General features: G+C 40.6%; 5 protein-coding genes across 5 annotated transcripts; 4 read left to right on the top strand and 1 right to left on the bottom strand.

Annotated features, from left to right (window-relative positions):
* LOC116208217 (cysteine proteinase COT44-like) lies at window positions 1-2,646 on the top strand. The gene is made up of 4 exons (XM_031541546.1): window positions 1-525; window positions 1,512-1,747; window positions 1,857-1,997; window positions 2,121-2,646. The coding sequence occupies exons 1-4, from the start codon at window positions 63-65 to the stop codon at window positions 2,379-2,381; spliced, it is 1,101 nt and encodes a 366-aa protein (XP_031397406.1). The 5' UTR covers window positions 1-62; the 3' UTR covers window positions 2,382-2,646.
* Window positions 2,647-10,854: 8,208 nt separating this feature from the next.
* LOC116206777 (UPF0481 protein At3g47200-like) lies at window positions 10,855-12,945 on the top strand. Its single transcript, XM_031539581.1, has 2 exons — window positions 10,855-11,928; window positions 12,014-12,945. Exons 1-2 carry the CDS (start codon window positions 10,988-10,990, stop codon window positions 12,729-12,731), a joined length of 1,659 nt encoding a protein of 552 aa, XP_031395441.1. The 5' UTR covers window positions 10,855-10,987; the 3' UTR covers window positions 12,732-12,945.
* A 1,321-nt stretch (window positions 12,946-14,266) lies between these two features.
* LOC116207002 (cysteine proteinase COT44-like) lies at window positions 14,267-15,136 on the top strand. Its single transcript, XM_031539851.1, has 3 exons — window positions 14,267-14,521; window positions 14,631-14,771; window positions 14,830-15,136. The coding sequence occupies exons 1-3, from the start codon at window positions 14,426-14,428 to the stop codon at window positions 15,088-15,090; spliced, it is 498 nt and encodes a 165-aa protein (XP_031395711.1). The 5' UTR covers window positions 14,267-14,425; the 3' UTR covers window positions 15,091-15,136.
* A 3,986-nt stretch (window positions 15,137-19,122) lies between these two features.
* Window positions 19,123-21,210, top strand: LOC116209166 (UPF0481 protein At3g47200-like). The gene is made up of 2 exons (XM_031542727.1): window positions 19,123-20,150; window positions 20,235-21,210. Exons 1-2 carry the CDS (start codon window positions 19,222-19,224, stop codon window positions 20,923-20,925), a joined length of 1,620 nt encoding a protein of 539 aa, XP_031398587.1. The 5' UTR covers window positions 19,123-19,221; the 3' UTR covers window positions 20,926-21,210.
* Window positions 21,211-21,337: 127 nt separating this feature from the next.
* On the bottom strand, window positions 21,338-23,527 carry LOC116209168 (protein RER1A-like). The gene is made up of 3 exons (XM_031542730.1): window positions 23,038-23,527; window positions 21,929-22,109; window positions 21,338-21,836 (listed from the first exon to the last, which is right to left on the bottom strand). The coding sequence occupies exons 1-3, from the start codon at window positions 23,418-23,420 to the stop codon at window positions 21,780-21,782; spliced, it is 621 nt and encodes a 206-aa protein (XP_031398590.1). The 5' UTR covers window positions 23,421-23,527; the 3' UTR covers window positions 21,338-21,779.
* Between the last annotated feature and the right edge of the window lie 393 nt (window positions 23,528-23,920).

Consider the following 23,920-nt stretch of genomic DNA (forward strand, 5'->3'; position numbering starts at 1 on the left):
TCTCTTCCCCACTCTCTTCTTCAAACCAAACACTCAACAGAGCTCTCTCTTCTCATCAGCAAATGGCTATCCTCCCTGCAATCTCAACCCTCCTCTTCCTCGCCCTCTTCGTCACCCTCTCCTCTTCATCGCCCGACATCTCGATCCTCACGTCTTCGAGCCCGCGCACCCACCAGGAGCTCGAGTCCCTCTACGAGTCGTGGCTCGTCCGCCATGGGAAGGTCTACAACGGCATCGGGGAGAAGGAGGCCAGGTTCCAGATCTTCAAGGACAACCTCAGGTTCATCGACGAGCAGAACTCGATGAAGCGTACCTACCGGCTGGGGCTGAACAAGTTTGCGGACCTCACCAACGAGGAGTACCGGGCCAAGTTCCTCGGGACGACGCCTGATGCCAAGAGGAGGGTCATGAAGGCCAAGGCCGCCAGCGACCGCTACGCCTTCAGGGCTGGCGACAGGCTGCCCGGGTCTGTGGACTGGCGGACGACGGGCGCTGTTAACCCCGTGAAAGATCAGGGGTATTGCGGTAATTATCGATCCTTTGAATTTTAATTCTTTGTTAGCTGCGGAAAATTAGGTGGAAATAGAAAGAATAGTTTGATCAATTTTATGATCATATTTGCCATGATTAATTAAGGATAATTCATGCTTAATAAAACTCGGCCTAACGATTATGGAGACCATAGATAAAGGCTTCAATAAGATTAAATAACACAATTTGGATCTGATTGAATATTCTATAATAATAATAATTTATAACATTATGAATTTCTGGCAAACTCTTGTCTTGTTTTCTTTATGATAGCGATGAACGTTCCCCTTTTAATATTGATATACGCGACTTCATAGCGGACTCGATTTGTTTGCTGGAATACTTCCTTAATATGCAAGTAAAGTGAGATGAGAAGAACTTTCTTAATTAGCTGAGCTAGTCTTCGATATGGATATAAACAAGACAAGACGAACTGAAAATCCATTTAAGTTCAATCATGCTAGGATCGAACACTTGATCGGTCCATGTGAATCGACGGACTGCTTTAATCTATATCACAATAGAAAAATATATGTGAATCGTCTAGTTTGATCTGATGCATGTCGCTCGAAATTATCGTATAAATAAACACGAAAATGATCTTGAAATATTTGAGTGGCGAAGTAGATCTGTTAGGTGTCCTTAGATGATAAGATAAGAGTCCAATTTTATGGAATGGTAGTTTGGACCGTTTGTCTATAAAAGGAAAGAAAGGTAGTTTTGACTGGAGGATTTGGAAAATTGCAAACTGGATATTTGGAATTTTGTTCTTTTCTTTATATTTTCCCTGAATTAACAGGTCAATGAGGTCATTTAAAATATTTTGATATTATATCTTGACTAAATCAATATATATATATGTATATGTATATATGACTATCAAAAGAATAGTTCATATATCATGTTCCTCAAATTAGATATTTTATTATCCTTTTGATAGCTGTATTAACATATTTATTTCCTGCTCTATTTATTTACAGGAAGCTGCTGGGCTTTCTCGACCATCGCCGCAGTCGAGGGCATCAATCAGATTGTCACCGGCGAGCTGATCTCCCTCTCGGAGCAGGAGCTTGTGGATTGCGACCGATCATATGATGCCGGTTGCAATGGAGGTCTTATGGACTACGCCTTCCAGTTCATCATCGACAATGGCGGGATTGACACGGAGGAGGACTACCCTTACAAGGGTGTTGATGGGGAATGCAACGCTTCGGGGGTCAGTATGATCAGTCATTGAAACTGTAGCGGTTCCTGGAAGTTTTTCTTGAGATTTTTGTTCGTGTACCTCATGATGCTAATTGTATCGGTGTTGGGTAATATTTCAGGTGAATGCTAAGGTCGTGACCATTGACGGGTACGAGGATGTTCCTCCTTTTGATGAGAGGGCACTGAAGAAGGCCGTCGCCCATCAGCCCGTGAGTGTTGCAATTGAAGCCGGTGGCAGGGAATTCCAACTCTACGAGTCGGTAAGGGATTGATTGAATGATAGCCTCTTATATTGTGTGTTGATACAGCATAAGTTTGTCAGTCGATATCGATGTTTTTAGCTTCAGAACCAGAGAAATAGACAATTCTGTTTCTATTTCTAGGGTGTTTTCTCCGGAGAGTGTGGAACTGCACTGGACCACGGGGTGATCGCAGTCGGGTATGGAACAGAGCACGGGAAGGACTACTGGCTCGTGAGGAACTCATGGGGCACGGGCTGGGGCGAGAACGGGTACATCAAGATGGAGAGGAACGTGGTCGAGAATTTCTTCGGGAAGTGTGGGATTGCGATGGAGGCATCGTACCCCATTAAGACCAGCCCCAACCCGAAGAAATCCAGCGAAGGTTACTACAGCAGCGCTTGAGAGGATTGAGAAGAGGGGGGAGATTGAAATGGTTGGAGAAGTTAAAAGGTGCAAAAGGTGATTCTCATTTGTTAATGGGAAAAAGGCCCACATGGGTTTCATTGTAATTTCCAATTGAATTTGCTCCTCTCGTTGATTACGCTTTTTCCTTTTTATTTAGTTAGTCCATAATTATTGTAAATAGCTGTCATATGGGAAGAAAATTCCACCTCAAGAACTGATATTTGATTTGCCAATGAATTTGAATTTAGTTGCCTTTCTATCATTATTTTCTTTCTTTTCTATGGATTACGTCAGTTATGAATGAACACGATGTTTTCGTATCTATCATGATAGAAGTCTGATAACGTCCCGTTCATGCACTAAAGTCAATGTTGACGTATTACTCACTCGTAGATGTTGTATGTGAGCCGGTTCAGGAGAAAGATCCACTTCGAGATCCAATCCATTCAATTATAATGATCCAATGGAATCGGTTGCTTTGTTTGGGATCGAGGGGAGAACCCTCAAACATGAATAGTTCGTGATCGAGGATTGACCCAAAACATCGACCATTATGATCGGGTCAAGGCCCACATCGAACAGCTGGGCCTGGCCGGATGTCCTGAGAGGCTAGGTACCAAACAAATTCAAGTCCAATCGAGGCCCGACAATTGACCTTTTCTTTTATTTTTTTGTCCTTTTAATTTGTTTGACATAATGTAGTCATCATTTTTCTTTTCTTCTTCTTTTCTTTTTTGGTGTCAAAATTTTGAATGAGTTCATCTTCTTTTTTAATTTTGAAAAACTTTTCAAAATGAAATAAAAAAAGAAAAAAAGGAGGAATGCACACCATTGTGCTTCTTTTTTTTTTTTGCTGAGTATGTATCATTGTGCTTTGAAAAGCTATGTGATCTACAAATAATAAACCAAAATTTAAAATGATATAACATAATTTATTGGGTTTCGAATTTCTTTTTTTAAGTTGTCTTAATACTTTTAGAGTGTTCCCTTGCAGGAATCAGCTTCTCTAGTGCTTTTTTATTTTTTTTCTTTTTTGATTTTCTGAAAAATTCATTCCGTTGCCATATTTTATATTATATTATGAATCGAGATATAAGACACCCATCAACGTATATTGGTTTAAGTGGTTCAGCACTTATTCCGCATAGGCAAGTTCTTGAATTCGAGTTTTTGTGAATGTAGAGCCACGCTTGGATAGTTTTACTCTTTAATGGACCGACCCGACTATACTAGTTCGGGCCCAATTAGGTTTCTGAATACTAAAGTTTTCACAGAAACAAAAAAAAATACAAGAGACCTTGTTAGTCTGTGAAAAATTATATTGCCTCTTGGGATTTTTTTTTGTTCTTTCTTGAGAGATGTGAGTCGATGGATCGTATGGTTCATGGCAGCCTCCACTTTATCTTCCTAGCATGTCCAAAATGATCAAATTATTACTATTATTATCATTATATATTATTATTGCTGTTGTGATTACTATTGTTATTTTCATTTCAGTAGTTTTATATAAACAATAGTTTATTATTTAGAAGGGAAAATAACTCCATACAACCCATTTTTTTTCATGTTACACAAATTCAAATCATTTCATTTTACAGCACGAATTTTTCTTTTTTCACAGCATAACATGCCTTCCATATTTAGTCAAGAAAATGGCGGGAATACTAACGGGGCAGCTTGTTTGGGGCGGTTTTGCAACAAATAAGAATTTAGAGGCATAAACAAAGAAAATAAAATTTTAAAAGGGAAAATGTTGTTTGGATCGAAGGAGGCGGTGGGGGGGGGGGGGCTTGTCGGTCGTTAGCCCCCCGATCGAGGTCTCCAGTGTGGTCAGAGCACGTCGAGGTGCCCCCGTTGGCCGCCCACCCCCCAATCGGGGTCGCTGGTGTGCTCTGACTACCCCGACGACCCTGATTGAGGGGGCCGCCGGTGGGGCCACCCTCACCGCCTCCTCTAGTGACCATATTTTCCCTTTTTATTAATTTTTTTAATTTTTGCCCCTATGTTCTTATTTGTTACAAAATTCCACTCAAATAAGTTGTCACGTTAGTATTTTGTTGATTCCCACCATTTTTTTACGAAATTTGGATGGAATACTATGCAGTGAAAAAAATAAAATTTTTGTGCTGTATGGAAAAATGATTTAAATTTTTCCTGCAGCGTTAAAAATAAAAAAATGTGTTGTACTTTGCTATTTATAAATAGTCAAAAGATTGTCGTGCAACAGAAGTGGAGCTATCGTATAATTGGTGTCAGCACCCAATTTCGGTCCATTGGCTCCAGGGGGGGCAAAATTGTCATTTTCCAATTTATCACTTAAAAAAAATTAATTAATAATAATAATAAATAAATAAATAAAGAAAAAAAAGATTCGGGACGGTTGGGCAGGCCGGGCAGCGTTGACTGGCTGCCCGTGACCGCCGGCCTTTTTATAAAAAAAAAAAGATTCGGGCAGGCCGGGCAGCGCTCGCCGGCTACCCGCGATCCCCGCCGGCCCGGAACCCCCCCAAATCGCGGTTTTCCGCGATTTTCTCCAAATCGGCCGAAATCTTAACTGAAAAGGGAAGAAATTGCAATTAAATAAACAGAAATGGAATTCAGATAAAGAGGAACACGACCCAGGGAAAGAAAAAAAATTGGCTCTCGTTTCGGGGAATTTGGAGATCGGAGAACTCGGGGAACCGTAGCCGGAAAACTGCAAAAAACTCCCCGATTCCGACCGCTTAAACTCCGGTGAGGCCCAGATCGATCACGGCGGAGTGCCGGTGGTGTCCAGAGCCATCTCCCGCACCCATTCCGGCCTTCGTCGTGGCGTCCAGGGGCGAGAACCGCCGTCACCGCCGCTGCCCCCCAATCCCGGCTGCCTTCGGCTAACGGGCCTCGGCCTAGTTCGTTTTTTTCGCAGGCCCAGCCCAAGCCCAACCAGGCCCAACTTCCCCAGTACGGCCCAGCGCTCTTCCGGGCGGTTTCTCCTTTGGGCGGTCCGGTCCGATCCGATCAGGCCCGATTCATCCGGCGATTTTTTTTTATTTTTACAGAGAAGCCCCTCAACTTTTCGAACTAGGTAAATTCTCGACTTAGTGGCATGATAAGGGTTCCTTTCCTAAATATTATTGCTTACTTGATGGATATAATATGAAATGAGTGTTCTTGGGTCGCGTGGGTGATCGGATTTGTCCCGAACTCGATTTTACGAACTTTATGTTTTGTCACATTTCAGTCCAGAGGACGTATTTTATTTTTTTAAGATCTGCCCCGAATTTCAAAATTATTTTCAATCAAGTCCCGGTCATTTCACTATTTTCCAATCAGTCCTTGGATTTTCCAGAATTTTTCCAAGAATCCCAAAGAACTTTTCAAATTGTTTCAGTTTAGTCCCGAGACCATTTTTCACCCTTTTCAGATCTGCCCCGAATTTCAAAAATTCTTTTCAATAAAGTCCCAGTCATTTTTACTATTTTCCAATCAGTTCTTGGATTTTCCAGAATTTTTCAAGCATCCCAAAGAACTGTCCAAGTTGTTTCAGTTTAGTCATGGGGCTATTTTTTTGTTTTCAGATCAGTTCAGATTTTCAAATTCATTTCAAATAAGTCATAGGATATTTTCAGTAATTTTTACATAGTCCCCAATTTTTTTTAGAATTTTCAAATCAGTCCCCAATTTCTTTAGAATTTTCAAATCAGTCCCCAATTTTGTCAAAATTTTCAAATCAGTCCCTGCTCTTTAAAAATCGTTCAATTCAGTCCCCTGGACATTTTCAAAAATATCCGACTCTTTCCTACTTGGATCACCCACCGGCAATGTATGTGTTCGTAGGGCTGGCAATATTTCACACGACACGATAACACGACATGGATACGACACGAAATTAAACGGGTTTGGGTTGGACATTTTTGATAATCGGTCTAAACAGGTCCAACCCGTTTAAACACGGTTAATAAACGTGTCTTATCGGGTTGAACCCGTGTAACTCGATTATACACGATTAAACCTGTTTATTTAAACATGTTTAATCGTGTTACTATAATCATTTAACCTGTTAACTCGTTTGGATTTACCAAAATATTTTCATGTAATCCTAACTTCCTAAGTCCCTATCCTAATTTCCTTTCTTTCACCCAATCCAACACATGTCGTGTTAACGTGTTCGGGGTAAACGAGTTAATCGGATAAACATGTCGTGTTAATGTATCCGGGTAACTGAGTTGATCGGATAAACAAGTTAGGTTAACGTGTCCTGATAACATTTATAATCGTGTCATGTATACGTGTACCTATTATGACACGTTTCAATAAACGGGTTTAAACGTGTCTAAATGGGTTAACACGGATATAAACGTATCGTGTATGGGTTTCCAAAACCTGACCCGTTTAATAATCGTGTCGTGTACGGGTTATGACTTCGATGACACGAACCCGTTTAGACACGACACGTATAAACACGACACGATACGAATTGCCACCCCTATGTGTCCCATTCAAATATCTTATTTTTGTAACTGTATGTATACAATGTGACCATGTCGGAAATTAGAGTTTATCGGACGGTCAATTAATGGCTATCTCGACGACTCGAAATCCGTAGATTAAAGCATTCGGAAAATTTCTAATTAACTTAAAATTCTACATACGGGATAATCGGGACGTTAAATTTGGCTAAATTAAATCACCTGACTATTTTAAATGAACTGCACGAACCGATTAATAATCTGTAATCGTATCGACAGTTCAAGAACTGTTAATCATGCCCTTTTTGAAATTCACAATTTCAAAAGCACCAAGATACGTTAAATGTAATCTTGATTTTCATGCACACACATATTTACCGATTCAAGGGCATGATTACCGGTTCTTGTTCTGCCGTCACTCTAGTGTAGATTTGTGTTTAGAACGGGTTAAAACATGGAAAAACGGATTAATTTCAAACTCGGCTTAAATCAAACATGGGCAATAGTCAAATAGAGGATTAGGTTTTGGGTTTTTAGGTGAAAATACTCTTAATCTGTAAAATCCATATTGTCACGATACAGAATATTCTAAAAAACAACCCACACATTCGAGACTTGACTATGGACATCACGTCTGTCGGGTCCGTTAAAATGATGCCGAATGCTACATGCCCTATCTACCACTCCTTTTGTTTGTTTTAAGGTAGGATTTGTATGCCAAGATACCTCGGTTAATAATAAGTTAATTCACGTAAATTCGGCGATAACAAAACCTCGTTGTTTGTTTATTTGAGCTTACTTGTTACATTTTTACAATTATTTTTTATGCGGATCGAGCCCGATCTTTTAGGACACAATTCACACGGGGTCCAATGCCCCCATACACCGAGTGCGCATTTAATTTAATTTTCGGTCTTTTCCAAAGCCATACGGTGAGCATGAGTGAAATAATGGCCGAACACGAACCGACCGGGATTCAGTCATTGTAATTTGTCTTTTATTTGAGAGAACAATGTAAGGTTTTATATTATGCATATATTCATGTAAAATCCCAGTCGGAGAGTGGACGGTCAGAGTGTTTTTTCGAATTTACGGTGTCAAAACGCATAAGATGAGCGGAACTTAATTAAGCGGTAATTAAATTAAAATGGCAAGCCTAGACAAGCTAGAGTACCGACAGGGCGTGTGGGATATAGGCCCACACGTAATAGAACCCCCGAATTCGGAATTTTCGGCTCCGTACAAACCATTGCCTTAGCATTTTAGGTGTACCCTATACCCCTAGACCCGGGTACCTTGCCGGCCCTCGACCTTCGGGTCGTAAAATGGCAAGTGGCGACTCCTTCTCACGTGCGTCCGTCGCGCGTCCCCGGGAAGGTGGACACTCCCAAGCCGCGTTGCATTTAGGCGCGCGCATGCGTGCCCCGACGAGACGAAATTCGGGTGCGCACAATCGGCAATTAGTAAATAATTCTATTTCGGTTGCCAAGATTTTTTACTTTTTGGTAATAAGGTTGCTATGTATTACGTTGCTTTTGGTAACGAAGTTAAATTTGATTTATTTTGATTTGAAGATATGTAGACAAAAGTAATTAAGAAAAGTATGTGAGAGAATTCGAATAAGAAGATAAAAAAATAATTATTGTGACGTTGAATTGAAGAAAAAAATATTAAATAGTTCATAAAATTTAGTATTAAAAAATAATTATAACAATAGATAAGAAAAAAATGTGAGAGAGAAATTTTAAAAAAATTAAAAAAGTAAGTATTATGTTGTTGAATTGAGAAAAAAGTAAAGTAAAATGAAGTTAAATTATTTTAATTTTATTACAAAACAAAACAGTTAATAGGGTAAAACAAAACAGTTAATAGGGTAAGGATACTGACATGCAACATGCACAAAATCAGAAGAAAGTTTTGTTTTGTTTTTTTGTTTTGAAGTATGAAATCGGAAAGTTTTTCACTAAAAGAAACCAATGAATATAATATTTGGCACATTTAGGAGGAACTACGCCGAATGACTTAGCTATTTTATATACTGTTCCTTCTAGTTGTTCTTCTATTTTTAATGGAGATGTAATGGGGCTTGAGTTTCTAAGAATTGTGAACTCCTGTAGTGTTGTAACTTAAGTCGTAATAATACTTTTAAGTTTACCAAAGAAAAGAAAAGAATATTTGGATTCTATTATATGTTTATCTTTTCTTTTGGGCCACAGGTTCTACTGTTCTTATTCACAACGTTAACAAACTTTTTTTTTTCTTTTTTAGTAAAAGAAAATAATCCTCTTTTCTAGAAACTTTGCAGGATTTTTGTTTCCAAGCACGAAAGCATTTTGTTAGCTAACTTCTTTCATTATGGGGTGAAAAATTGAAAATATCGTCAGCTAAGTTTCTTCCCATACAAACTGCACAATGATGAACTAGACTAAGATCAATACATGGATCAAAATCTGGTTGACAATGACCGCCCTCCTCCATACATAGATCAAGGTTATCCAACTTCGGCCAAAGCGCAAAAGCTTTCATCGAGGCGAATGAGAGTGATGGTGATTTTGCATTGGAGAGCATGATACAAAGAGGCACACAAAGGATAATGGAAGAAAGGAGCTAAGAAAGCATTTTAGGTTGAATATTTTTATAATATTAAGAAGTTTAAGCGAGGCTAAACGAACTATCTTGTAATATCATCGATATTATTCATGCTTAAGCACAAAATCCCACTGCAACATTTTTTTTTTGAATAAGTGTTGTTTCTTTCTATTAATTCAATCAGTTAAGATACAAATTGTTCACGGTACCGATTTTAGCTCCATCTTATTTCAAGTAATTCAAAAGAGAAACAAGGGATAAGGCAAACAAAAGTAAAAAACAATGAGGGCTTGGAGATAACAAGCCTATTGTACGGTCGTGAAGACCAAACACCACGTGAAAGTCATGCAGAAAGAAAGCCATGAGCAAAAATAAGAAGAGATGATGGTGAAGGGGTCCTAATTCTGAGCTTGCAACATTAATCATTCATACCAGAACCACCCCATCCGTATTCAAATAATTGAAAAACTTCATCTTCCATTTAATTATTTATTGATTCTTTGTTTGCTTAATAAATTATTTATTGAATTGTCTTCATATAAATATATATCCATATATATATATATGCATATTTAATATTCTGTCCCCACATTTAATAATCACATCACAGAGGAAACTTCTCTTTGTTTAATTCTTAATTCCCCCCGTTTTATATCTCTCCAAGCAACCAATCTTTTCAAAGGATCAAAAGAAACAAACCACCAAAAAAAAAAAAAAGAAGAAAAACAGAAGCAATGGTTGCTGTGTACAACAAAGAGCTGTTGAGTTGGTATTTGATCACTCTTAAGCTTAGGGAGACTTTGGAGGCCAATCTCCCCAAGACATCAACTTCCACTGCCTCTGCAGACTTATTATTGGACCAACAGCCACACCACCAACAACCTCAGCACCTGTCCCTGAGGAACCAACACCAGGATCCAGCCAGCACCTCCCTCCGAGTCGTGATCCTGAATGACGAGGCTGAGATCAAACCAATCGAGGAGGGCAGGCCAGAAGACCAATAGCGATGAAAAAATTAACGATGAGGTTCATTATATCTCACGAAATGAACTACATAGTGTTATTTGTCTATAGAAAAATCATAATATCCAATTTAAGACCAAGCCTATTGTACGGTTGTTAAGACCAAACACCACGTGAAAGTCATGCAGAAAGAAAGCCATAAGCAAAAATAAGAAGAGATGATGGTGAAGGGTCCTAGTGCTGAGCTTGCAACATTAATCATTCATACCAGAACCACCCCATTCATATTCAAATAATTGAAAAACTTCATCTTCCATTTAATTATTTATTGTTTCTTTGTTTGCTTAATAAATTATTTATTGAATTGTCTTCATATAAATATATTATTTATATATATATTCATATTCATATTTAATCTTCTGTCCCCACATTTAATAATCACACCACAGAGGAAAAAGAAACTTCTCTTTTGTTTAATTCTTAATTCCTCCTTTTTATATCTCTCCAAGCAACCAATCTTTTCAGAGGATCAAAAGAACCAAACCACCAAAAAAAAAAAGAAAGAAAGAACGAAAGAAAGAAAGAAAGAAAAAAACAGAAGCAATGGTTATTGTGTCCGCCAAAGAGCTGTTGAGTTCGTATTTGATCACTCTCAAGCTTAGGGAGACTTTTGGGGCCAATCTCCCCAAGACATCAACTTCCACTTCCACTGATTCTGCAGGCTTATTATTGGACCAACAGCCACACCACCACCAACCTCAGGACCTGTCCCTGAGGAACCAACACCAGGATCCAGCCAGCACCTCCGTCCACGTCGTGATCCCGAATGACAAGGCCGAGATCAAACCAATCGAGGAGGGCAGGCCAGATGAGAGGACACCCAGCCGGGGAAAGCCTGTCTGGATTATCTCCATCAGGGACAGTCTCAATCAGGCCCGGCAGGATGACGCTGCGCGCTCGTGGTCCAAGGTCTGGATATACAGGATCCCGCATTACCTTAGAGATGGAGAGGACAGGGCCTACATCCCGCAGATTGTCTCCCTCGGGCCGTATCACCATGGCAGGAAGCGGTTCGGCCAGATGGACAGACACAAGTGGCGGGCACTCCACCGCGTCCTCAGGCGGACCCGCCACAACATTAAACTCTACCTCGATGCTGTCAATGAGCTCGAGGAGAAGGCGCGAGCCTGCTACGATGGGCAGATTGCGCTGAGCAGAAATAAGTTCACGGAGATGATGGTTCTTTACGGGTGCTTCATCCTAGAGTTGTTCCGCGGAGTGGAAGAGGGGTTCGAGAAGCTAGGATACCCGAGCAATGATCCCGTTTTCTCGATGACGGGGTCGATGCACAGGATCCAGCGGGACATGATCATGCTCGAGAATCAGATCCCGATGTTTATCCTCGACCGGCTTCTTGTGATTCAGCTGGGGGACCGGTACCAGAAGAGGTGGGTGGAAAAGCTTGCATTGGGGTTCTTGGACCCCTTGAATCCCACAGATGAGTCATTGACACAGAGTGACCGCAACAAATTACAGTCTTCCAGGTACTCGGAAAGAAACTAGTCTAAAAGTTTAAGCTGTTAGATGAATATTGTGGAAATATATTTCTTATTACTGTTTTCTGTGCAGGTCCATGAAAACCTTTGATCCGTTTTCGGACTGTCAAAGCGAGCTTCACTGCCTCGAGCTGTTCAGGAGGAGCCTCCTCAGTTCTTGCCCAAAGCATGTCCCTAGGAACGGGACCAAGCCCAGGTCCAACAAGAACTGGGTCGCAGACAAGAGAAGGCAGCAGCTCATACATTGTGTGACGGAGCTAAGAGAGGCTGGGATCAAGTTCAGGATGCGGAAGACCGACCGTTTCTGGGACATTGAATTCAAGAACGGTGTCCTCCATATCCCGAGGATCCTGATCCATCACGGAACCCAACCACTTTTCCTCAACCTCATCGCATTTGAGCAGTCCCACTTCGGCTGCTCCAACGAAGTGACCACCTACGCGGTCTTCATGGACAATCTCATAAACTCCCCCGAGGATGTCGGATACTTGCACAACTGTGGAATCATTGAGCCCTGGCTTGGGAGCAATGCAGAGGTGGCAGACCTATTCAACCGACTCTGTCAGGAGGTCGTTTTTGACATCAGTGACAGTTACCTCTCGACCCTGTTCGCGGAGGTGAACCAGTACTATGGTCATCCGTGGAACGCGTGGAGGGCGAGCCTCAAGCACAAGCACTTCAGCAATCCTTGGGCTATAATCTCCCTTATAGCAGCTGTGGTTCTCCTGTTGCTCACCGGAGCTCAGACCTTCTATGGGGTTTACGGCTATTACAGGCCAGCATCTTCTTGAGCTAGGTGCAGCCTCCGGTTACTTTCTTCTAGATTTCCTTAGTTTTCCGGTTAGTTTCACATAGAAGGCTAAGGTTTCATACCGGAAAAATTGATAGCGATGAACGTTTCCCTTTTAATATTCATATGCGGGACTTCATAGCGGATTCGATTTGTTTGCTGGAATACTTCCTTGATATGCAAGTAAAGTGAGATGAGAAGAATAACTTTCTTAATTAGCTGAGCCAGTCTTCGATACGGATATAAACAAGACAAGACGAACTGAAAATCCATTTAAGTTCAATCATGCTAGGATCGAGCACTTGATTGGTCCATGTGAATTAACGGACTGCTTTAATCTATATCACAATAGAAAAATATATGTGAATCGACTAGTTTGATCTGATGCATCTAGCTCGAAATTATCATATAAATAAACACGAAAATGATCTTGAAATATTTGAGTGGCGAAGAAGATCTGTTAGGTTTACTTAGATGATGAGATGAGAGTCCAATTTTATGGAATGGTAGTTTGGACCGTTTGTCTATAAAAGGAAAGAAAGGTCGTTTGACCGGAGGAATTGGAAAATTGCAAACTGGATATTTGGAATTTTGTTCGTTTCTTTACATTTTCCCTGAATTAACAGGTAAATGAGCCAATGAGATCAAATAAAATAGGAAAAAGTACAAAAATTATTTGAGTTTGAGATAAATTGAATTATATGATTTTTTTGGGACAAATAACACCATGTGATTTACTTTGTGAGATATAATGGATCTCACCGTTAATTTTTTCATCACTTTGATTCTCAAATTTTTCTTTTTATCATTATTATCATCAATTTTAAATTTTTTTGCAATTTGGTCCTAAAATTCGGGAAAAAAAAATGGGGGGAAGGGGCTTGGGCCGCCAGTCGACGACCCCAACTCTACCACCGAGGTTGCTGACACCCATAGAAGACGTTAGAAATCTCGAGGGTAAGGTCGGGATTGCCGATTGGTGGCCCTAGCCTCCAAATCAATCGGGATCTCGAGTTCGATATCCTAGTTGATTTAGGGGCAGGGGCTGCCAATCTGCGGCCCGAACCCCACCTTCATGTTCGTCGGCATCCTCTGTGGGTGTATGCAACCTCGGTGGTAGGGTTGGGGTCGACGATCGACAGCCCCGATCCCGACCCCTTTCCCTTTTCTTTTTTTTCGAATTTTAGGATCAAATTAAAAAAAAATTAAAAGTTTGAGGGTAATGATAGCAATAAAAGTTAGAAAACCAATAGCGATGAAAAAATTAACGATGAGGTTCATTATGTCTCACGAAATGAACGATATAGTGTTATTTGTCTATAGAAAAATCATAATATCCAATTTATCTCAAACTTAGATCACAATGAGAGGTTTTGTACTTTTTCCTAATAAAATATTTTGATATTATATCCTGACTAAATCAATATATAAATATATATATTATGTATATATGACTGTCAAAAGAATAGTTCATAGATCATGTTCCTCAAATTAGATATTTTATTATCCTTTTGATAGCTGTATTAACATATTTATTTCCTGCTCTATTTATTTCCAGGAAGCTGCTGGGCTTTCTCGACCATCGCCGCGGTCGAGGGCATCAATCAGATTGTCACCGGCGAGCTGATCTCCCTCTCGGAGCAGGAGCTTGTGGATTGCGACCGATCATATGATGCCGGTTGCAATGGAGGTCTTATGGACTATGCCTTCCAGTTCATCATCGACAATGGCGGGATTGACACGGAGGACTACCCTTACAAGGGTGTTGATGGGGAATGCAACGCTTCGGGGGTCAGTATGATCAGTCATTGAAACTGTAGCGGTTCCTGGAAGTTTTTCTTGAGATTTTTGTTCGTGTACCTCATGATGCTAATTGTATTGGTGTTGGGTATTATTTCAGGTGAATGCTAAGGTCGTGACCATTGACGGGTACGAGGATGTTCCTCCTTTTGATGAGAGGGCACTGAAGAAGGCCGTCGCCCATCAGCCCGTGAGTGTTGCAATTGAAGCCGGTGGCAGGGAATTCCAACTCTACGAGTCGATATCGATGTTTTTAGCTTCAGAACCAGAGCAATAGACAATTCTGTTTCTATTTCTAGGGTGTTTTCTCCGGAGAGTGTGGAACTGCACTGGACCACGGGGTGATCGCAGTCGGGTATGGAACAGAGCACGGGAAGGAATACTGGCTCGTGAGGAACTCATGGGGCACGGGCTGGGGCGAGAACGGGTACATCAAGATGGAGAGGAACGTGGTCGAGAACTTCTTCTGGAAGCGTGGGATTGCGATGGAGGCATCGTACCCCATTAAGACCAGCCCCAACCCGAAGAAATCCAGCGAAGGTTACTACAGCAGCGCTTGAGAGGATTGAGAAGAGGGGGGAGATTGAAATGGTTGGAGAAGTTAAAGGCGCAAAAGGTGATTCTCATTTGTTAATGGGAAAAAGTCCCACATGGGTTTCATTGTAATTTCCAATTGAATTTGCTCCACTCGTTGATTACGCCTTTTCCTTTTTATTTAGTTGGTCCATAATTATTGTAAATAGCTGTCATATGGGAATAAAATTCCACCTCAAGAACTGATATTTGATTTGCCAATGAATTTGAATTTAGTTGCCTTTCTATCATTCTCTTCTTTCTTTTTTATGGGTTACGTCAGTTGTGAATGAACACGATGTTTTCGTATCTATCATGATATAAGTCTGATAACGTCCCGTTCATGCACGAAAGTCAATCTTGATGTATTACTCACTCGTAGATGTTGTAATGTGAGCCGGTTTAGGAGAAAGATCCACTCCGCGATCCAATCCATTCCATTATAATGATCGAATGGAATCGGTTGCTTTGTTTGGGATCGAGGGGAGAACCCTCAAACATGAATAGTTCGTGATCAAGGACTGACCCAAAACATCGACCATTATGATCGGGTCAAGGCCCACATCGAACAGCTGGGCCTGGCCGGATGTCCTGAGAGGCTAGGTACCAAACAAATTCAAGTCCAATCGAGGCCCGACAATTGACCTTTTCTTTAATTTTTTTTGTCCTTTTAATTTGTTTGACATAATGTAGTCATCATTTTTCTTTTCTTCTTCTTTTCTTTTTTGGTGTCAAAATTTTGAATGAGTTCATCTTCTTTTTTAATTTTCAAAAACTTTTCAAAATGAAATAAAAAAAAGAAAAAAAGGAGGAATGCACGCCATTGTGCTTCTTTTTTTTGCTGAGTATGTACATTGTGCTTCGAAAAGCTATGTGATCTACAAATAATAAACCAAATTTTAAAATGATATAACATAATTTATTGGGCTTCGAATTTCTTTTTTAAGTTGTCTTAATACTTTTAGAGTGTTCCCTTGCCGGAATCAACTTCTCTAGTGCTTTTTTTTTTCCTTTTTTGATTTTCTGAAATATTCATTCCGTTGCCATATTTTATATTATATTATGAATCGAGATATAAGACACCCATCAACGTATATTGGTTCAAGTGGTTCAGCATTTATTCCGCATAGGTAAAGTCTTGGGTTCGAGTCTTTATGAATGTAGAGCCACGCTTTGATTGTTTTACTCTTTGATGGACCAACCCGACTATACTAATATGGGTCCAATTAGGCTTTTGAATAATAGAATTCACGCAAAAATATATATATAAGAGATCCTTCTTAGTCTGTGAAAAATTATATTGCCTCTTGGGATTTTTTTTTTTGTTCTTTTTCGAGAGATGCGAATCGATGGATCGTTTGGTTCATGGCAGCCTCCACTTTATCTTCCTAGCATGGGCAAGATGATCAAATTATTACTATTATTATCATTATATATTATTATTGCTGTTGCGATTACTATTGTTATTTTTATTTCAATAGTTTTATATAAACAATAATTTATTATTTAGAAGGAAAAATAACTCCATACAACACGTTTTTTTCCACATGTTGCATCACAAATTCAAATCATTGCCTTTTATAGCACGAATTTTTCTTTTTTCACCGCAAAACATGCCTTCCATATTGAGTCAAGAAAATGGCGGGAATACTAACGGACAGCTTGTTTAGGGTGGTTTTGCAACAAATAAGAATTTAGGGCTATAAACAAAGAAAATAAAATAAAAAAATTTTTAAAAAGGGAAAATGTTGTTTGGATGGGAGGAGACGGTGGGGGCGGCCCCGTCAATCTTTAGTCCCCTGATCGAGGTCGCCAGCGTGGTCAAAGCACTCCGAGGTGCCCCCATTGGCCGCCCACCCCCCGATCGAGGTCGCTAGCATGCTGTGACTACCCTGACGACCCTGATTGAGGGGTGGGTGGCCGGTAGGGCCACCCTCACCGCCTCTTCTAGTGGCCGAATTTTGTTTTTTTTTTCAAGTTTTTTTATTTTTATTTTTGCTCCATGTTCTTATTTTTATTTGGGTGGCCACGTCAGCATTATGTCGATTCCCGCCATTTTTTTGTCGAAATTAGGATGGAATACTATGCAGTGAAAAAAAATAAAATTTCCGTGCTGTATGAGAAAATGATTTAAATTTGTCCTGCAACGTGAAAAAATAAAAAAAAATGTGTTGTATGGTGCTATTTATAAATGGTCAAAAGATTGTCGTGCAACGGCAGTGGAGCTATTGTATTATTGCCAATTAGTAAATTATTCTATTTTGGTTGCCAAGATTTTTTTATTTTAAATTTTTTGGTAATCATGTATTACGTTGCATTTGGTAACGAAGTCAAATTTGATTTATTTTAATTTGAGGAGATGTAAAAAAAAGTAATTGAGAAAAGTATGTGAGAGAATTCGAAAAAGAAGATAAAAAAAATAATGATTGTGCTGTTGAATTGAGAAAAAAATATTGAATAGTTCAGAGAATTTAGTATTAAAAAAATAAATTATAATAATAGATAAGAAAAAGTGTGAGAGAGAAATTGAAAAAAAAGGATAAAAAATAAGTATTATACTGTTGAATTGAGAAAAAAGTAAAATAAGGTGAAGTTAAATTAATTTGATTTCATTGCCAAACAAAACAATTAATAGGGTAAGGATACTGACATGCGACATGCACAAAATCAGAAGAAAGTTTTGTTTTGTTTTGTTTTTTTTTTGAAGTACGAAACCGGAAAGTTTTTCACTAAAAGAAATCAACGAATAAAATATTTGGCACGTTTAGGAGGAATTATGCCGGATGACTTAGCTATTTTATTTATTGTTCCTTGTAGTTGTTCTTTTATTTTTAATGGAGATGTAATGGGGTTTGAGTTCCAAAGAATTGTGAACTCCTGTAGTGTGGTAAGTTAAGTCGTAATAATACTTTCAATTTTACCGAAGAAAAGAATGGAATATTTGGATTTTTTTTTATAAGTAAATATTTGGATTCTATTCTATGTTTACCTTTTCTTTTGGGCCACATGTTCTACTGTTCTTATTCACAACGTTAACAAACTTTTTTTTTCTTTTTTAGTAAAAGAAAATAATTCTCTTTTCTGGAAACTTTGCAAGATTTTTGTTTCCTAGCACGAAAGCATTTTGTTAGCTAACCTCTTTAATTATGTAGGTGAAAATATCATCAGCAAAGTTTTTTTCCCATACAAACTGCACAATGATGAACTAGACTAAGATCAATACATGGATCAAAATCTGGTCGACAATGACCGGCCCTCCTCCATACATTGATCAAGGTTATCCAACTTCGGCCAAAGCGCAAAAGCTTTCATCGAGGCGAATGAGAGTGATGGTGATTTTGCATTGGAGACCATGATATAAAGAGGCACACAAAGGATAATGGAATAAAGGAGCTAGGAAACCATTTTAGGTGGAACATTTTTATAATATTAAGAAGCGTAAGTGAGCCTAAACGAACTTTCTTGTAATATTATCGTATTATTCATGCTTAAGCACAAAATATCACTGCATCATTTTTTTATTTTAAATAAGTGTTGTTTCTTTCTATTAATTCAATCAGTTAAAATACAAATTGTTCACGGTACCGATTTTAGCTCCATCTTATTTCAAGTAATTCAAAAGAGAACAAGATAAGGCAAACAAAAGTACAAAAACAATGAGGGCTTGGAGATAACAAGCCTATTGTACAGTTGTTAAGACCAAACACCACGCGAAAGTCATGCAGAAAGAAAGCCATAAGCAAAAATAAGAAGAGATGATGGTGAAGGGGTCAGAGTGCTGAGCTTGCAACATTAATCATTCATACCAGAACCACCCCATTCATATTCAAATAATTGAAAAACTTCATCTTCCATTTAATTATTTATTGATTCTTTGTTTGCTTAATAAATTATTTATTGAATTGTCTTCATATAAATATATATCCATATATATATATATATGCATATTTAATATTCTGTCCCCACATTTAATAATCACATCACAGAGGAAACTTCTCTTTGTTTAATTCTTAATTCCCCCGTTTTATATCTCTCCAAGCAACCAATCTTTTCAAAGGATCAAAAGAACCAAACCAACAAAAAAAGAAAAGAAAAAGAAAAGAAGAAAAGCAGAAGCAATGGTTGCTGTGTACAACAAAGACAGTTGGTATTTGATCACTCTTAAGCTTAGGGAAACTTTGGAGGCCAATCTCCCCAAGACATCAACTTCCACTGCCTCTGCAGACTTATTATTGGACCAACAGCCACACCACCAACAACCTCAGCACCTGCCCCTGAGGAACCAACACCAGGATCCAGCCAGCACCTCCCTCCGCGTCGTGATCCTGAATGACGAGGCTGAGATCAAACCAATCGAGGAGGGCAGGCCAGATGAGAAGACACCCAGCCGGGGCGAGCCTGACTGGGTTATCTCCATCAGGGACAGGCTCGACCAGGCCCGGCAGGATGACGCTGCGTGCCCATGGTCCAAGCTCTCGATATACCGGATCCCGCATTACCTTAAAGATGGAGAGGACAAGGCCTACGTCCCGCAGATTGTCTCCCTCGGGCCGTATCACCACGGCAGGAAGCGGCTCCGCCAGATGGACAGACACAAGTGGCGGGCACTCCACCGCGTCCTCAGGCGGACCCGCCACGACATTACCCTCTACCTCGATGCTGTCAAGGAGCTCGAGGAGAAGGCCCGGCCCTGCTACGAGGGGCAGATTGCGCTGAGCAGCAATGAGTTCGTGGAGATGATGGCTCTTGACGGGTGCTTCATCCTAGAGTTGTTCCGCGGAGTGGCGGAGGGGTTCAAGCAGCTAGGATACCCGAGGAATGATCCCGTTTTCTCGATGAGGGGGTCGATGCACACGATCCAGCGAGACATGATCATGCTCGAGAATCAGATCCCGATGTTTATCCTCGACCGGCTTCTTGGGATTCAGCTGGGGGACCCGGACCTTAAGGGGTTGGTGGCAAAGCTTGCATTGAGGTTCTTCGACCCCTTGATGCCCACAGATGAGCCATTGACACAGAGTGACCGCAACAAATTAGAGTCCCTCGGGTACTCGGAAAGAAACTAGTCTAAAATTTTTAAGCTGTCAGATGAATAGTGGAAATATATTTCTTATTACTGTTTTCTGTGCAGGCACATGACAACCTTTGATCCGTTATCGGACTATCAGAGCGGGCTTCACTGCCTCGAGGTGTTCAGGAGGAGCCTCCTCAATTTGGGCCCGAAGCCTGTCCCTGGGAACTGGATCAAGCGCTGGTCGAACACGAACCGGGTCGCAGACAAGAGAAGGCAGCAGCTCATACATTGTGTGACGGAGCTAAGAGAGGCTGGGATCAAGGTCAGGAAGCAGAAGACCGACCGGTTCTGGGACATCAAATTCAAGAACGGTGTCCTCCGTATCCCGAGGCTCCTGATCCATGACGGAACCCGATCACTTTTCCTCAACCTCATCGCATTTGAGCAGTCCCACTTCGACTGCTCCAACGAAGTGACCTCCTACGTGGTCTTCATGGACAATCTCGTAAACTCCCCCGAGGATGTCGGATACTTGCACTACTGTGGAATCATTGAGCACTGGCTTGGAAGCGACGCAGAGGTGGCAGACTTATTCAACCGGCTCTGTAAGGAGGTCGTTTTTGACATCAATGACAGTTACCTCTCGACCCTGTCCGTGGAGGTGAACCGATACTATGACCATCGGTGGAACACCTGGAGGGTGAGCCTCAAGCACAACTACTTCAGCAATCCTTGGGCTATAATCTCCCTTATAGCAGCTGTGGTTCTCCTGCTGCTCACCTTAGCTCAGACCTTCTATGGGGTTTAAGACTACTAAAGGCCTGCAGGTTCTTGAGCTACGTGCAGCCTCCTGTTACACTCTTCTATATTTCCTTCGTTTTCCGGTTGGTTTCACATAGAAGGCTAAGGTTTCATACAGGAAAAATTGATTGATACAAGGATACTGTCTTGTCTTGCAAGCTTTGGGCCGCGGATTGTCCTGTGATTCTTTGTTTTGGCAAAAGTTCTTGGGATGATTGAACTGTTGGATTGTCTCTTAATTGTTTGTCCGTTCAAATGGACTTCTGGAAATGAAACAGAGATAGCCATGGTACATTTGCAGATTTAGTTCGTTTCAACTCTGTTCTTTGACACAGAGCAGTGCTGAGAGTAAATTCCATGAAATCAAATGTTCAAAGCTCAAACGAAAATCTTGATCATGATGCGAACAACAGTAAATAGGGGAGGCAACTCAACAATGATTATAATCAAAAACCACATCCGTAATTGCGTGACAATTCCCGAAAAGGGACCTTGATTCCAAAATGAGTTTTACAGAGCCACTAGATGACTAAATCCAACATGTCAGCAAATTGAGAAAGGAAAATTAACGGGAAAATCTGTCATCAATTTACTAAGGTTCCCTCCATAAAAAGCCTATATAATGATACGAGAGGGCTTGTCCAGAATTAACTATGCCAGCAGGCAAGCATAGGATCGAGCAATATGTGAGAAGCTAGTATTCTTCTGGGCACTCTTCTGTGAGCAGGAGAAATCGAAAGAGCTCCTCCCGTTTCAATTATGATGAGAACATCAGAAAAAGGGCATACTGCAGGCACGATCTGCAGTAGCCTCAAATACCCCCTAAAAGAACTGCATACTTCTTCTGACTACACGAAGAACTTAATCCCTAGGTTGAGAGGAGGTGGTATCAGTTGAAGAAGGTTTCTTCCCGTACGTCTGACATAGATAAAAAGAAGTTATCGAAGATAGAATTAATTATATATTCACGAAATTATAAAAGCAGGAGAGTTAGATGAGTTATAGGATACCCGTTTCCCAAAGGTGAATGGGACGTATTTGTATTTGACCATGAGCGTAATCTGTCTCCTCATAGTCACAGAAAACAACACCACCCAGTAAAAGAGAAGAATCGGCCAAAATACAGGCACGTCGAACACGGAGAAGAAGGTACACACGAAGCCGATCAAGAAGACATAAGTCATGGATAACCTTCAAAAGAGACAGAAACAGAACTGGTCATCAGATCAGAGGTCAATTTCATATCTAGAAACCCCTACAATTTAAAAGGATCACGCAATCACTTGTGATGAATAAGCACTTCTTAACTATGTGAAAGAGAAAAAGAACTTTAATTCTCCTCTTGCTAAAAGGATATCCTGCCAATCAAAGATGAAAACAGGGAAAATGAGTTCTGAATCATGCCGGTCAATATTGAGATTCTAATAAGCAAAATGCACTCCTTCCTCCTATCAGTGAAAAAAGGGAACTTTGAACTCGGAGCAAATATTGAATTATGAATTCCATATGAACCATTTATCAGTACCAAGGTGTTCTCGAAAAATGCCAAGCAGTCCCACATCCAACCGAGAAGAAATTCAGCATCTCTTCCTTCTCTTCATCGATATAACTTAATAAAAAGTTTGTTTTCCGACTTGACACTACTGATGGGAACGGAATACAATAAACTGCCGATCTTTTGCGTTAAAACCTGCAACAAAGATGCAAAGCATGCACCTTCTCCACCAATAAGCACAGCATTCACAACAAGCTGAGTGCGAGCTCAACTGCCCAACACAAAAAGTTCAGAGCTGAGCATCGTCATGCTAGTGATCTCTCACACGAAAATATGATTGGGTGAATCATTCAAATGGAATTCATTAGTCACTAGTTGCTCCGAGTTTGAATTTTTTTCTTTTATTTATCAAAAATATGATTGGATGAATCATTCCATTGATCATATGAAATGGTCAGCTTCTTTAGATCAATTTATACTCATCGCCACCTAAAGTCGAGCATCAATTGCAGCTTTTCAGCAAAGCAGAACAGGATTTTCTCCATACAAGACACAAATTAATTGACGGCCAACGAGGAGAAACATCAAGAATGGTCAAAGAGGGGAGGGAAAAGTCAACCGTACCAGAACTTGAACTCCGGGAGGCGGCGGACGAAGGGCCGGAACTCGTCGGATCCGCGGGTAGGGAGGCTGGGGCCGTCCATGAGGTCTTGCATCTCCGGATCGACCTGAGGGGACAGGAACCCAATCAGGAGGTTCAGCACGTAGATCCCGATGGCGTAGGTCACGATGTAGAACCCTTCGACGAGGTGGACGCGGAGGAAGTAGATGAAGGCGAGCACGAAGAGGCCGATCCAGCGGTACAGCACGTGGGGGACCGACTTGTCCAGGAGGTGCCGGTAGCGCTGCGACACGGCGAAGGTCAGCCGTGACAGAGGGGAGGACACGGAGTCGGGGGAGAGGCCCTCCGCCGGGGTGACGGTTGTTGCGCCGGTGGTGGTCTCCATCTGTGGGGCCCGCTAGCGCCTTCGCTTATTTTCGCGGTCGATGATTTCGTTCCTTTTCCGTGTGCTCCCTCTCTCTCCCCCCAAAAATCAGAGAGGTATTTTCTCTCTTTTGGATAAAAATAATTCTCAGATCTTCAGTTAGCCCCTATATTTATTCTATTTATTAATTTGCTCACTATTCTTTTCTTTTTTAAATTAGCCCCTCAAGATTGGCAGCTTCTCTTAGTTTAACTTCGTCAAGGGTAAATTTCGACATCGCCTATAGTTTGCGAAATGATTCACAACACTCCTTCTTTAAAAAACTAGTCACACACCACCCCTGATTTCGTTGACGTGACACCAAAAGAACATTCACTTTGCTGCGTGGATCTTATGTAACGGAACTGCACAAATCGATTCGTTACATGATTTTTTTACCCGAACCAAATATGATCGATTTAAGAAAAAAAACAGTAGAAATCAATGAAAGAAGGGGTGATGTGTGACTAATTTTGAAATGA

This window comes from Punica granatum, chromosome 5, assembly GCF_007655135.1.
Source record: "Punica granatum isolate Tunisia-2019 chromosome 5, ASM765513v2, whole genome shotgun sequence".
In the NCBI taxonomy this organism is placed as follows: Eukaryota; Viridiplantae; Streptophyta; class Magnoliopsida; order Myrtales; family Lythraceae; genus Punica; species Punica granatum.

Bases quoted from the DNA above. Each gene is read 5' to 3' on its own strand.
- LOC116208217 (XM_031541546.1), top strand. From the start codon at position 63: ATGGCTATCCTCCCTGCAATCTCAACCCTCCTCTTCCTCGCCCTCTTC. The intron at 526-1,511 runs GTAATTATCGAT...ATTTATTTACAG, and splicing joins GAAAGATCAGGGGTATTGCG to GAAGCTGCTGGGCTTTCTCG. The intron at 1,748-1,856 runs GTCAGTATGATC...GTAATATTTCAG, and splicing joins GGGAATGCAACGCTTCGGGG to GTGAATGCTAAGGTCGTGAC.
- LOC116206777 (XM_031539581.1), top strand. From the start codon at position 10,988: ATGGTTATTGTGTCCGCCAAAGAGCTGTTGAGTTCGTATTTGATCACT. The intron at 11,929-12,013 runs GTACTCGGAAAG...TTTTCTGTGCAG, and splicing joins AACAAATTACAGTCTTCCAG to GTCCATGAAAACCTTTGATC.
- LOC116207002 (XM_031539851.1), top strand. From the start codon at position 14,426: ATGGACTATGCCTTCCAGTTCATCATCGACAATGGCGGGATTGACACG. The intron at 14,522-14,630 runs GTCAGTATGATC...GTATTATTTCAG, and splicing joins GGGAATGCAACGCTTCGGGG to GTGAATGCTAAGGTCGTGAC. The intron at 14,772-14,829 runs ATATCGATGTTT...TTCTATTTCTAG, and splicing joins AATTCCAACTCTACGAGTCG to GGTGTTTTCTCCGGAGAGTG.
- LOC116209166 (XM_031542727.1), top strand. From the start codon at position 19,222: ATGGTTGCTGTGTACAACAAAGACAGTTGGTATTTGATCACTCTTAAG. The intron at 20,151-20,234 runs GTACTCGGAAAG...TTTTCTGTGCAG, and splicing joins AACAAATTAGAGTCCCTCGG to GCACATGACAACCTTTGATC.
- LOC116209168 (XM_031542730.1), bottom strand. From the start codon at position 23,420: ATGGAGACCACCACCGGCGCAACAACCGTCACCCCGGCGGAGGGCCTC. The intron at 22,110-23,037 runs GTACGGTTGACT...TCTCTTTTGAAG, and splicing joins CTCCCGGAGTTCAAGTTCTG to GTTATCCATGACTTATGTCT. The intron at 21,837-21,928 runs GTATCCTATAAC...TATCTATGTCAG, and splicing joins CATTCACCTTTGGGAAACGG to ACGTACGGGAAGAAACCTTC.